Source organism: Peromyscus maniculatus, chromosome 20 (assembly GCF_049852395.1).
Source record: "Peromyscus maniculatus bairdii isolate BWxNUB_F1_BW_parent chromosome 20, HU_Pman_BW_mat_3.1, whole genome shotgun sequence".
NCBI classification, from domain to species: Eukaryota; Metazoa; Chordata; class Mammalia; order Rodentia; family Cricetidae; genus Peromyscus; species Peromyscus maniculatus.
The window spans coordinates 44,833,237-44,844,995 of NC_134871.1; the positions used below are offsets into that span (position 1 = coordinate 44,833,237).

General features: G+C 53.7%; 1 protein-coding gene across 2 annotated transcripts; it reads left to right on the forward strand.

Annotated features, from left to right (window-relative positions):
• Positions 1-30: 30 nt before the first annotated feature.
• Gpihbp1 (glycosylphosphatidylinositol anchored high density lipoprotein binding protein 1) lies at positions 31-6,251 on the forward strand. 2 transcript variants are annotated; one of them, XM_016007741.3, is made up of 6 exons: positions 31-169; positions 2,660-2,725; positions 4,550-4,673; positions 4,969-5,085; positions 5,496-5,609; positions 5,718-6,251. In XM_016007741.3, the coding sequence occupies exons 3-6, from the start codon at positions 4,622-4,624 to the stop codon at positions 6,158-6,160; spliced, it is 726 nt and encodes a 241-aa protein (XP_015863227.1). In that variant the 5' UTR covers positions 31-169; positions 2,660-2,725; positions 4,550-4,621; the 3' UTR covers positions 6,161-6,251. The 2 variants fall into 2 exon arrangements, with proteins under 2 accessions (XP_015863227.1, XP_076412278.1); XM_076556163.1 differs by lacking the exons at positions 31-169; positions 2,660-2,725 and having other exon boundaries at positions 4,423-4,673.
• The last annotated feature ends 5,508 nt before the right edge of the window (positions 6,252-11,759 follow it).

The following is an 11,759-nucleotide window of genomic DNA, read 5'->3' on the forward strand; positions in this document are numbered from 1 at the left end:
ATATTTTCCAAGGGGAATGCCAGTAGCCTACACAGTGGTGAGGGACATTAGAGTTGGGCCTTGACTGGCCTCTGCAGAGAAGCAGGGACTGAACTCGCTGCTGGGAGAGAAGCAGCTGTGTATCCAGCCTTGGAGAGCCCCGTGGAGGCTGGAAGACCAAGGATACAGGGTGAGGCCTCACCATCCTCCGCTGTCCCCTACAGGGCCCAAGGAAAGGGGACTCTCCAGGTTCATTTGTGTGACTGAGGGGACCTAGGGACCAGAGAAGGGATACAGCATGTTCCTGGGGTGTGGGTCAGCTGGGCGGAAGTGTTCCACAAAGGGGCTTCTAAGGCTGCAGTAAGTATCCCTCATGGGCTCATAGAAAAGAAGAGGTGAGCTACCATGGCTGCCTCTAAGTGCAAGTTCTCAAGAAGAAGAAACTGGTGCCTGCCTGACCCAGGAGAGCCTATACATCACCTCATTTCCCCACCTACCCCCGGGGGAAGAGGGTCTGGGCTCTGCTTCCAGGAACCCTAGCCAGAACAGGGAGAGGGTTAGCTACAGAGAATGGAGGGAACCCAGCAGGGCGATGAGCCTGAAGGCTGGCACATCTACAGACCATGTCTACCCCAAAGGCCTAGTCTCAACCCAGACAGTGGACGCTCACCCCAAAAGCTGCCTCTGTCAATTGTTGTAGCTCCAACGTGTCCATCTCCTGGGTGTGCTCCTAATTCTCTCAGTAGTACCCTTGGGGACGGCACGGCTCTAGATCTGACACCATGGTGTCCCCAGAGGCCAGGATAGTGCCATACACACCTCCAAAGACAGTAGCTTGCAGCCCTCAATATTGCCCCTGCCTGCTCAGCCTTACCAGTTACCTGATCGCCTCACTAGAGGGAGCATGAGTAGCCAGGAATTCCCTGTCCACAGCCAGCACTGAGGTCTTGAGTCCAAGACTGCTGCTGCTAAAAAAGAACAAAGTGGGCAGGGACCCAGAGTCCAGTAGCGCCCTCAGAGCCCAAGGAGTCAGATGGCAAAGGCAAAACCAGAGTCTCCAGACAGAAAAGTCTGCAAGCCAGAAGCCAGGTGACTAGCTGCTTTCAGGGGCACTCAAGTTAGGGAGGAAGCCTCTGCAGAAGGAAGATGCAATCCAGGAGCAGATTTCCTGGACCCAGGCTCCAAGATGGCTCTGGGCATCTCAGGACCACTAGACTGGGATCTTGGGCTCTTAGGGGACATGTCCTCACTCTGGAGGAGGTATGAGCTCCCTTGGGTCTGCTTAAGAGGCCATGCAGTGTGTGTGTGTGGCAGGGGGGTGTGCAGTGAGCCACAAGAATATATTATAGAGATCCAGCTGTATATAATAAGCTATACCTTGATCGACCAAGGAGTCCTTCAAGAGGGAAGCCATTTATCAAGGAATATTTCATGTTATCCAGCTTTTAATACATATCAGCTGTCTTCTGCTATGAAATCCTTGTGTGCTCATATACTAGTAGGCCAGATGGCAAACAGCACAAACAGCTCAGACCTACTGCTGATCTACTAGGTAGCACCCCTACAGAGCCAGGGAGACAGGCGGACTATAGATGCATAGCTTTGTTTCTTGTGCAAATGAAGCTCAGGCCATCCCTAGCCTTCAGGGCATTGCAGAGCTATTGACTGAGAACAACAGGGCTTTTTGCATAACCAGGTGCAATAAAGACTGGAGCAGAATTCCTGGGCAGAGCAGAGTCAAGTGGCCGGGGAGAAAGGAATAAGGCAGATCTTTTGTAGCGTGCAGCTCAGGCTGAGGAGTGAGGAGCAAAGAAAAGCGGAGTTTTTGTTGTTGTTGTTGTTGTTGTGTTTTTTTTTTTTTTTTTTTTTTTTGTAGATTGTAGGTGAATCAGATCAGGAGAGGAGAAGAGGGAGGAAAGATGGAGGATAAAGGAGGATAAAGGGATGAGGATGAGATCAAAACTATAATTGCTTAATTATTACTAGGGCTATGAGAGGACCGAAAAAGAAGGGACACAGAGGAACTGAGAGTCAGGACAGAACTGAAGCTGTGTAGACAGAATTTTGTCCTAGAGAAATAAAGTTAATGGACAAAAGAGCATGGTGTATATAGATTCCTTTCCCTCCGATAACCCCATATCAAGCGTAGCATTTTCCCCAGGACCCTGGGAAGGACTTTTTCAGGGCAGGCCCCTGGGAAAATTCCAATGGGGGTGGGGTGGGGAACAGGGAGGGGATGAGGATCCATGCATACTAAACACAGTGATCCCACCCACACTGGGATCAGAGTTGAGGGGAGCAGGTGTCTGCCACCAAGGCATCAGGTAAACAACCTCATCTCCACCCCAGGACCATCAACCCTGGCTTAGCTGGACCAGACTCAAGCAATCTTTCCTGTAGGGCTGGGAACAGTATGTGCTGGGCCTGGGAGGGATGTATATAGCCCTGGGAACACTGTGTACCTCCAGTATTGATGCTGTCAAAGGCAGCCAGGGTGGCCACACCACCACCACCCCTACGTTTCCTAAAGGTTGCTGTCTCTCTTTGGAAATTCTCACCAGCTCAGACCTGGGTGTATGTGGACCCGGAAGAGGAAGAACTGGGCTCACAGGGAGAACTGCTTGACACAGCCTAGGCCCATGGGAGGAGGGTGTAGTAACAAGCCTACTTCTCCCTGCAGAGTCCTGGAAGGCCCTGGCCCTCACCAGGTCAGAGGGCCCCTGGAGGAAGCAGCTGGCGCCTGGAGGTAAGCACATGGCCTGCAGAGGGTGGGACCAGAAGGAAGACCAGAGGAGATGTTGGCCCTGGCTTGGGAAGAGACCATGCCTGTGAGAATTTAGGGACAGGTACAGGGATAGAAGTGCAGGGCAACAGAAGGCTGGGTAAGTTCCCAAATGCTGGGAAGGAAGACAGTTCAAGGGGAGGCTAAGAGACACAGCATGCACATGGCTGAGTCATCAGAGAAGTGTCTTCATCAGCCCAGAAGGGACCACCTGTTGGTTATTTGCGGCGCTCTTACCCTGTGAGGAAACATCACGAAACACGACAAAATCCACTAACAAGAGTTTTATTAAGATAAGGGAGAGAGACAGATGTGTACAGGCCTGTGGAAAGACACGTGAGTAAAGATGGAGCCGGGAATCATGGCGCCGACTTATAAAGGCCGAGCCTGCGCACACAGGCCCATGTGGCTATTCCACGCATGCGCGTAGATCACAAGGTTGCGCTGCAACCATGCAAAGCCACGGGGTACTGGTCACACGAGACATTTTAATGACTAGGCGGAAGTGACTAGGTCCCGCCGGGCATGCGCAACCATGCCCAACCATGGGGGTGTGTTGTGAATCCATATGCCAAGTACTTCCCTTTGCCTTTATGAGTCCTGGCCCTTGATGGTCACCTCACCCTAGGAGAAAGATGAGGTTAGACAATCTGAGGAGCTGGCACTCAAATAGTCGCTTCAAATGACCCCTGGAGATTGGCCTTTTCTCCCATGCCCTGTGGATGACCCAGGAATCTGAGACTTAGACAAGTTTAGGAGCCGGCCCAAGCCATAAGACACACAAACTCCCCAGGCCTTGACATTGACTCAGATTCCTGTCCAGCACCCAATGCCTCCCTCCATACCCCAGGTGAGGGACCAGGACTCCCCAGTACCTAGCTCTCTCATCTGCTAACTCCTCTGGAGTTGGGGGATCTGCTGCACCCGGGGAGAGACCCAAAGCCATCGATCTGGCCCATGAGGAGTCCAAGGCCTCACACAAAGTACACTGCAGGAGACAGTGGCTGGAGCTAATGGCTTTGCCAGGCGGAAGCCAGGCCAGGTAGACTGTAGCCAGTCCCAGAAGGCTCTCTGCCTCAAAGTCAACACCTATCTAGGTGCAGAGGGCCAGGGACAGCACCTACCTTCTGTGGCCTCATCAGGGGCAGGGAGCCATAGGGAGGCTTGGGGGGGGGGGTAACTCAGAAAGAGATTGAAGGGGAAGGGGGTTGCTAAGGGAACAACAGCCTGTCAAAGGAAGAAGAGGCCGGAGCAGCAGAAACCTGGGCCAGCAAGATGGAGGTTAAGAAGTGAGAGGAGAGAGTGGTCTCAGAGCTGCGGCTGGACAGACCACGCTCCCATCTGAATACTCGGCAGCAGGACTCCACTCGGGTGGAAGGTGCCTGGCCTGTGGCCCTCAGATAGAGTCCTGAGCCCTTGTGGCTGTGCAGCCAGGGTCCCTAGAGGTTTGTGATAGGTGCTTTTCACACACATCAAGATCACATCAAGCCCGACAATGCTGAGGCCTGGAGGCCCAGGAGCCGGGACAGGACCAGGTGGTTCCTGAGGCCAGCACTCACCTTTTGTGGTCCCCACCAGGCAATAGGAACAGCTGAGGTGGGCAGGACACCCAAGGCCAATATAATAGCTTCCCCTTCCTCTCTGTCCCCGGAGGTCCTTGAGGGAAGCGATGTTCCTGGCCTGGCGCCGCTTGTAGCTGAAGACTGATACGAGGCCCATTGTTTGAGATTAGAGCTGGCAGGGACCACGGGAAGCCCCCAGTAATGCCCTATGTCCCGCTTACTGCAGACCCAGAACCCCGAGTGAGGACAGCGCCAGTGGACAAGGACAGCGCCAGTGGACAGAACAGCCTGCGCCAGGATGAAGGCACTCGGGGTCGTCCTCCTGGTCTTGCTGCTAAGTGGACAGTCAGGTGCGGATCACCTCAAGAAGGGGTTGCCCAGTCCAGGAACCCCTTCTCCTAGGGAACGAGGAATAGGCGTGGGGAGGAAGATGGGGGGGCCCGGGGCTCCTTTCTTTTTCCAGCTGCAGGCTTGGCTGCTTCCTTCGGCACTGCAGGGGTGGGGGTGGGGAGAATTCTGTCTCCTTGCATAAAATAAAAAGGATATGGAAAGGAGGGCGGGTTAGGATCAGGACTTAGTGCCCGACCCCGAGTGTGTCCTCTGCATCTGGATATCCGAGGCTCACAGATGTCCCTGCACCACCAGGGTGGGCCCAAGAAGAAGATGGAGATGTGGACTTGGGGCCAGAGAGCTACGGCTACGATGATGACTATGAAGAGGAGGAAGAGGAGACCAACATGATCCCTGGAGGCAGGGACAGAGGTACCCACCCCAGCTGAGGGCCCAGCTTCCTGCTCTGCACAGAGCATCCCTCCAACACTTTACCTCCTGTCCCCAGGGTAATGAAGAGCACGCTGCTGGCATTCAAGGCGGGAGCCCAGCACGCCCACACCACACACACACACACACAGGCTCTCCCCTCAGGCTTCAGCCTTCTCCACCCTGAGCTGACACTCCCGGTCTGTCCCTCTCAGCCCTGCTTCCCCTCCCTTCCTGCTTCCTTAGCCCTGGACTCCACCTTATCTGACCCCCATGTTCTGTAGCTCCTCTTAGTAGCTCGAGGTACAGGCTCCTGCAGGAGGGCCGATGGGTGTGACTGGTGGTGAGGGCAGGTACTCGGGGATGGCCCTGGAGGACCGCTCGCAGCCTGAGCTGCCCTGCTCTGTCCGCAGAGTACTTGCAGTGTTACACCTGCCAGTCAATACACAGCGGAGAGAGCTGCAACCAGATACAACGCTGCTACCACAAGACCTTCTGCACCACGTTCATCTCTCATGGCAACACTGGTGAGCGCATGGGGGAGGGGCACGCACACCCAAAGAGGGGGTCAGAGGAGGAGCCCGCCCCGACACCCGTGCCCCACCCTCACCCCCTGTTCTCCGCACCCCCCCTAGACCAAGGTCTCCTGACGACCTACTCCATGTGGTGTACCGATACCTGCCAACCCATCACCAAGACGATATCTGGCACCCAGATGACGCAGACCTGTTGCCAGTCTGCCCTGTGTAATATTCCACCCTGGCAGAGCCCCCAAGTCCAGGACGCTCCGGCTGCTGGGGCAGGCAGCCCCGTGGAGGGTGGGGTCATAAATCCTCCAGATGTAATTGCAGGTAGACCCCTAGATGTCGCAGTCAGACATCCTCAAGGTGACAGGGTTGGCCACCCCCCCCAGGTCAAGTCTGCCAATCCTCAGGGTGGTGGGGCTGGCTCGCCCAAGGGTGGCAAGAATAACGAGCCCCAGGGCAGTAGGTCAGGATGCCCTCCAGGCTGGGCCAAATTTGGTGATACAGCCCTCCTGCTCAGCCTCCTCACTAGTCTATGGGCATCAGGAGCCTGAAGACCTTGCCCTCTTCCTAGCAGGATATCCTGGTCTCCCCCTCCCCCACAACCAGCTTCAGAGAATAAACTTGAATTTCTTTTGCAACCCAGTCCGTTGTAGCTCCTCCGGCCATTCTCTGCCCTCGGTTCCACCCCTCAGGCCTCCTTGCCTTCTTCTGTCCTCTGCCCACGGGCAGCAGTGTGGGGACCACCTCAGCCTCCGGCCCAGGTGTCAGTTGCCCGTGCTCTAGGGATGTTCAGCCTACAGGGGCCCCGCCCGTCCAGCTGCACAGAGCTCATAACAAGCCTGTAAGGCTCGTTCTCTCCCTGAATTTGCCAGCATGAAATTCTTCCCCGGAGCCACCACCTAGATAAACTCAGTCCTTTCATAGGTGTGAGGCGCAGGGTGAGCCTCCAGCGACCTGGGGTGGGGTGGGGGGAAGGGGATCTTGGAGGGAGACCAGGAAAGTTGTGGGACTGAGAGCAAAGGAGGGAAGCAGGAAGAAGGCCCAGCTGCTGAGTGGGGGATTTCCCAGCTGCAACCTGGCCAAGAAATTCATCCTCTTCTGGATTCCAGGCCCTCTCTCCTAGCCCAGGCCTCCAGGAGCCCAAGATGGGCGGCAGGTCTGGGAATAAAAAGCCCCATGGGCTCCAGAGGCAGAGAAATGGATAGCACATCCATTCCTGCCTGGGCGGGTGGGTACCTTTTCTGGCTGGGGAGAGGCACCTAGCTGTTGGGTAGGTGAGCATCTCCTTGATAGGGAGCCTGGCTGCTTGGCAGGTGGGCAATGCTTGGCTGGGTATGGCCGCTATCAGCTGAGCTCTTGGCTTCCCTGACAGCACTGAGCTATTCTTTGACTAGCAGTTGGTGCCAGGGCAGATGTCTGGGATGAGAGAGAAGGGTAAGCCTGGGCCAGTGCTGACTTGTACCTCAGTCTCACTACTTGTGCAGCAAAGAGTGAGCCTTAAGGGAACTCTTAGGTCCCTGTAGCTCAATGTTATAAGAACTAGAAGTCTAGAGTCCTTTCCTAAAAGTCAAGTTTGTTCATTGGCATGCAATAAGAAACCTCTACTGGCTGGGCGGTGATGGCACACGCCCTTAATGCCAGCACTCAGGAGGCAAAGGCAGGTGGCTCTCTGTGAGTTCAAGGCCACCCTGGGCTACCAAGTGAGATCCAGGAAAAATGCAAAGCTACACAGAGAAACCTTGTCTCGAAAAACCAAAAACCAAAAAGAAAAAAGAAAAAAGGAAGGAAGGAAGGAAGGAAGGAAGGAAGGAAGGAAGGAAGGAAGGAAGGAAGAAAAAAAGAAAAGAAACCTCTACTGGCCAGGCAGTGGTGATGCATGCCCTTAATCCCAGCACTCGGGAGGCAGAGGCAGGTGGATTTCTGTGAATTTGAGGCCAGCCTGATCTACAGAGTAAGTTTCAGGACAGGCACCAAAGCTACACAGAGAAAGGAAGGAAAGAAGGAAGGAAGGGAGGGAGGGAGGGAGGGAGGGAGGGAGGGAGGGAGAGAGAGAGAGAGAGAGAGAGAGAGAGAGAGAGAGAGAAAGAAAGAGAAAGAAAGAGAAAGAAAGAAAGAAAGAAAGAAAGAAAGAAAGAAAGAAAGAAAGAAAGAAAGAAAGAAAGAAAGAAAGAAAGAAAGAAAGAAAGAGGAAGAAGCCTGAAAAAGTGTCAGTGGCTAGCTGGGCCATCCAAGGACAGAGCTCTTGGATGGAGGCGGCACCTCTTGCTCTTTCCCCTTCCTCTTTCCTGCTGACTGGAACTCAGCAGCCCTTTCTACCACAAGGAAGCACCATGAGAATGGCAGGGCAACATGGAAGAAGGTTCTGGAACAATAAACAGAAGGCATTACACCGACTTTGTACCTCGAGGCACCTACCTCAAGATACCCTTTCCTAGGAGGGAAGTCAATTCCCTTGCTGAAGGTATCTGTCTTGGTTTTCCTTTGCTCCCATTTTCACGTGTGTTCATACACATAGACTTGCATTATACACGGGCTCCATTGCTCACACAGACACAGCCTTGACTGGTACACAGCTGAGGAGTCAGACTGCCTGAGTTAAAATCTTCCATCCACCCTACCAGCTCCATGATCCCTGGGACCCACATGCGACTCATCTCCTCTGTGAAGTGGGACTGCAGTGTAGACTCACTGAGGTGCCCCGCGCCTGACTATCCATAGCACACTTAGGAGTCATGCTCCAGCAGCCCCAGCCGCCCCAGCCGCTCCAGCAGCCCCAGCAGAGTATGTGTTTATTGCAAATGCCCCAACTGTACCAGCTCCGGTCTCTCCAGACCAAAAGAACCCTCATTAACCACTCCCAGTCTAGAAACGCCGGACACACTATTTCAGTCTGAAGTCACTGCTGTAGGGCCTCCCCTGCCTGGAGCTCCAGCCTCACTATCTTCTTTTGGGGTCCCCGGGGTCCCCGCTCCCGGGGAAGCAGGAAACACAGCGGAGTTCAAGCTGGGGACTATGCAGGTGGCAGTGAGCGCATCTAGTGGCTTGGAAAGGAGCAAGGAACAACTTGGGAACAGAGAAGCCTATCTTCCAGCAGCACCCATCCCTACCACAGTCGGTCCTCCTGCCCCACCACACACACACACACACACACACACACACACACACACACACACAGCATTGTCATGAGCCACTGGAGCTCTAAGGCAGAGGAGTGTGCTGGTGAAGACAGGTGTGGTCAGGGCCCCCGACAAAGGAGACTAGAACCTCGGACAAGGGAATCTGCTTCAAGGTCACATGGTGGTGACTGCGGAACCAAGACCCATGCCCGGGAAGTTTTGCTATCTGAACGACGACGTCACAAGCTGTCAAGCGAGGTGAAGTCAACAAGAGGCTGCTGACCCAGAGGCCAGGGGAGCCAAATTGTGCAACAACTTCCTATAGTTCCCCTGTGGGTCAGAGGTGCCAGCCACAGTCCAAACATCCTAGACCCTGTCTCAGAGCCCAGTGCAGGACGTCATCCCAAGAAAGAACAATAGGATGTGAGGAAAGGGCCATGCCTAATCTTCCAGCCAGCTGGGGTGGGGGTTGCTGGGTCCTGACAATGTTCCCATCTGGGTCGGTTTCCTAAGGCAGAAGGTCACAGATTCAGTAACTTCCCCACAAACCCAAGCTTATGCTGAAGAGCTGGGGGAGGGGCAGCCTAGACTAGCTTCAACCTACAGTACTCCTACAAGCTGGTCTCCAAAGCGTGACTTGGGTCTTAAATGTGCTCCAGGGGCTGGTGTTGAAGGCTTGAGCCTGTGGCACTGTGGGAAGGGGTGGAACTTTTAAGGGGAGTGTGTGTGTCTGTATGTGTATCTGACCGTCTGTCTGCCTTAGTTATTTTTCAATTCAATTAGGGACACCACGACCAAGACATTTTACAAAAAAAAAAATTTATTGGGGCTTACTGTTCCAGAGGGTGGATTCATGGCAGGGGGCATGTCAACAGGCAGGAAAGCCGGGCACTAAAGCAGTAGCTGGGGTTTATATCTGATCCACAAGCATGATACACAGAGAGGTAACTGGGAGTGATGTGGGCTTTTGAAACCTCAAAGCTAGCCCCCAATGACACGCCTCCTCCAACAAGGCCACACCTCCTAATCCTTCCTAAACAGTTCTACCAACTGGGGACCAAGTATTCGAACATATGAGCCTGTTTGGACCGTTTTGCTTTTAAACAGTCTTGCACTGCAGCTCCCTGGCCTATCAGCCATGACATCCACACACAGGATAACAATAGGGGCAATGGGCATCTAATACCCATACACGGTCTCAGCCTGTGCCCACAGCCACAGGCACAGGAAGTAAAGATCTCAAGACTGGAGGGAGGACCTGAGTGCAGACGGACTGGAGGTACAAAAGACACCAACAGTAAGCATGACTCAGCCCAGCACCCACTTGGGGATGGCTCCTCCCACTTGGGGTGGCTCCTCCCACTTGGGGATGGCTCCATACCCACTCTGAGGGTGGGGCCAAGGTTGCCCTGGGAAATGAACAGGCATCCTGGCGTTAAAAGGTTTCTTCCTTAGTGTACCTAGCTTTTATTTATTTTTTAATTACTTTTGATCGATTATTTGGGAATCTCACATCATGCACCCCAATGGGGCTCACCTCTCAGTCTTCTCATGCCCACCATCCTTCCCCCATAACCCCCCCTCCCCACCACCAAAAGAAAAGACATTTTGTGTTGTCTATATGTTCGCTGAAGCATGGTCAAATTCCTAGTGGCCATCCCAAGGGAGGATAAGACTTTCTCTGCCTGTATCCAAGCCAGAAGACACCAACAGAGGAAAGCTATGCAGAGGTCAGAATGGGGTCAGACTAGCTCTCTTCTGTGCCCACACTACTACCAGAACGGCAGGCAATGCTGTGGTCAGGTGAGGGATGGGGCCAGGTCTCCCTTGAGAGGCAAGAGCAAGACCAGCTCTCCCATGGACATTAACATGGCTTCAGGAGTCAGCCCCAACCACTGAACATCCACATGGGCTTCAATGGTAACACTGGCCACAGGCATCAATACAGCCCTTGGCCATATCAGGACCATTGACCCACTCATGTCCCTCAGCGACTGCACAGACCACAAGCCTCACTGTGGTCTCAGGTGGTTCTACCTGCCACTCATATCAGGATTCCCCTCCCCCCGAGGCAGCAAAGCCTGAGGACATCACCAGGGTATTCGGCAGTGGCACACACTACCTATGTCCACATGGATCTCAGGCTTCATCGAAGTCTGGAACAGCCACGTGGACCACCGACACCAGCATGGCCTCCTGTGGCATCTCAGACCACAGTGGTCCTTCCAGGGGGTTCAATCCAGAAAGTGAACCTTTCCTCATCTCAGGCTTCCATCATTGCCCACAGCCAGGGAGATCCCACAGTCAGGAGGATTCCACAGCCAGAGGGATCCTGCCGCCAGGCAGCAGGTTTGGGGGCTGAGTCTGCATCTGCATAAGCTCCAAGCCATTGTACACCATCCCACTGACCCTACTGGACAATGACAGCATGTTGATCTCATCCCTCTTTCTCACCTGTCATGGCCATCATGTCTCCAGTTCTGCCTTTCTCCATAGCACACACACAGCTCCACTTTTCTATATTTCTCACCTCTCCACCACATAATTGTTCTTTGTAGTGGTGTACCTGGCTGGCGCTTCCTTGGGTGGCTTCCGTAGCCCAGGCTGGCCTCAAACTCAGAGATCGCTTTGCTTCTGCCTCCTGGGTGCTGGGATTAAATTAAAGGTGTGCGCCACCATGCCCGGCTGTGCCTAGCTTTTTGTCTCTTAATTCTGTGGGACATGTAAAGAAAACGCACCATCTTTTCTAGCAAAGGGTTAAATAAGACAAAATTCCATTTTTAAAAATTATGAAGGAGCCTTTGGCAGAAATTCAAATCCCCTCCCCAGGGTCATTTCTTGAATCAAATATGTGCCCAACGATGTGTTCTCTCTTCAAAAATTGCACTTTGCTTATCAGCTGCACTGTTCTAGGTCAGTCAATAGCATAAGAGTTCAAGGCCAGGCTCTGACCACTCAGAGTGAAGCATAGGACCACTTTGCATTAGAAAAAAAATCCCAGAGGGACCTCTGCTGGGTGTGCTTGCCTGCTGGA